The sequence below is a fragment of the Phalaenopsis equestris genome, unplaced genomic scaffold, assembly GCF_001263595.1.
Source record: "Phalaenopsis equestris unplaced genomic scaffold, ASM126359v1 Scaffold231714, whole genome shotgun sequence".
Lineage (NCBI taxonomy): Eukaryota > Viridiplantae > Streptophyta > Magnoliopsida > Asparagales > Orchidaceae > Phalaenopsis > Phalaenopsis equestris.
Genome location: NW_018249683.1, coordinates 1 through 552, shown reverse-complemented (window position 1 = coordinate 552; position 552 = coordinate 1). Strand labels below are relative to the sequence as shown.

General features: G+C 47.5%; 1 protein-coding gene across 1 annotated transcript; it reads left to right on the top strand.

Annotated features, from left to right (window-relative positions):
- Nucleotides 1–113: 113 nt before the first annotated feature.
- On the top strand, nucleotides 114–544 carry LOC110038159 (probable inactive purple acid phosphatase 29; the record flags this gene model as incomplete). Its single annotated transcript, XM_020742927.1, is given in 1 exon segment — nucleotides 114–544. A coding segment is annotated over 1 exon segment (315 nt), but the record flags the coding sequence as incomplete, so codon positions are not given.
- Nucleotides 545–552: the final 8 nt, after the last annotated feature.

Sequence of the window (552 nt, the reverse complement as noted above, 5' to 3'; positions counted from 1 at the left end):
TATATATATATATATATATATATAATACTTAAACATTATTAAATTAAATAATCATTTTTAAATTTAAATGCGGCGTTAAATATATACATCATTCATTAAACATCATCCTCCCATGCGGCACAGCGCATTTATGTCGCGAAGACGACGGCGGGGTGCGTCCCCATTCTTCGTCCCCCAAAGCTCCGAATAAAATCTCTTCTCCCCCAGAAGAACGGAATCATTACAGAAAATGAGAAGGCTTTCTGCTCTACTCCTCGGCTTCTTCGCGCTAACTGTCGAATGCCTAGAAGGAGGATCGGGTACCCGCGGCGGTGCCGTCTCGTCTTCTGCGGCGGTGGCCGGAGCTCGACGGCTACGGTTCGGGAATAAGTCGGGGGAGTTCAAGATACTTCAGGTGGCGGATATGCACTACGCGGATGGGAAGGAGACGGGATGCCTAGATGTATTTCCTGAACAGCTTCCGATCTGCTCCGATCTGAACACCACTGCTTTCATCTATCGGGTCATTCGAGCTGAGAACCCTGATTTCATCGTCTTCACCGGTATTGCCCC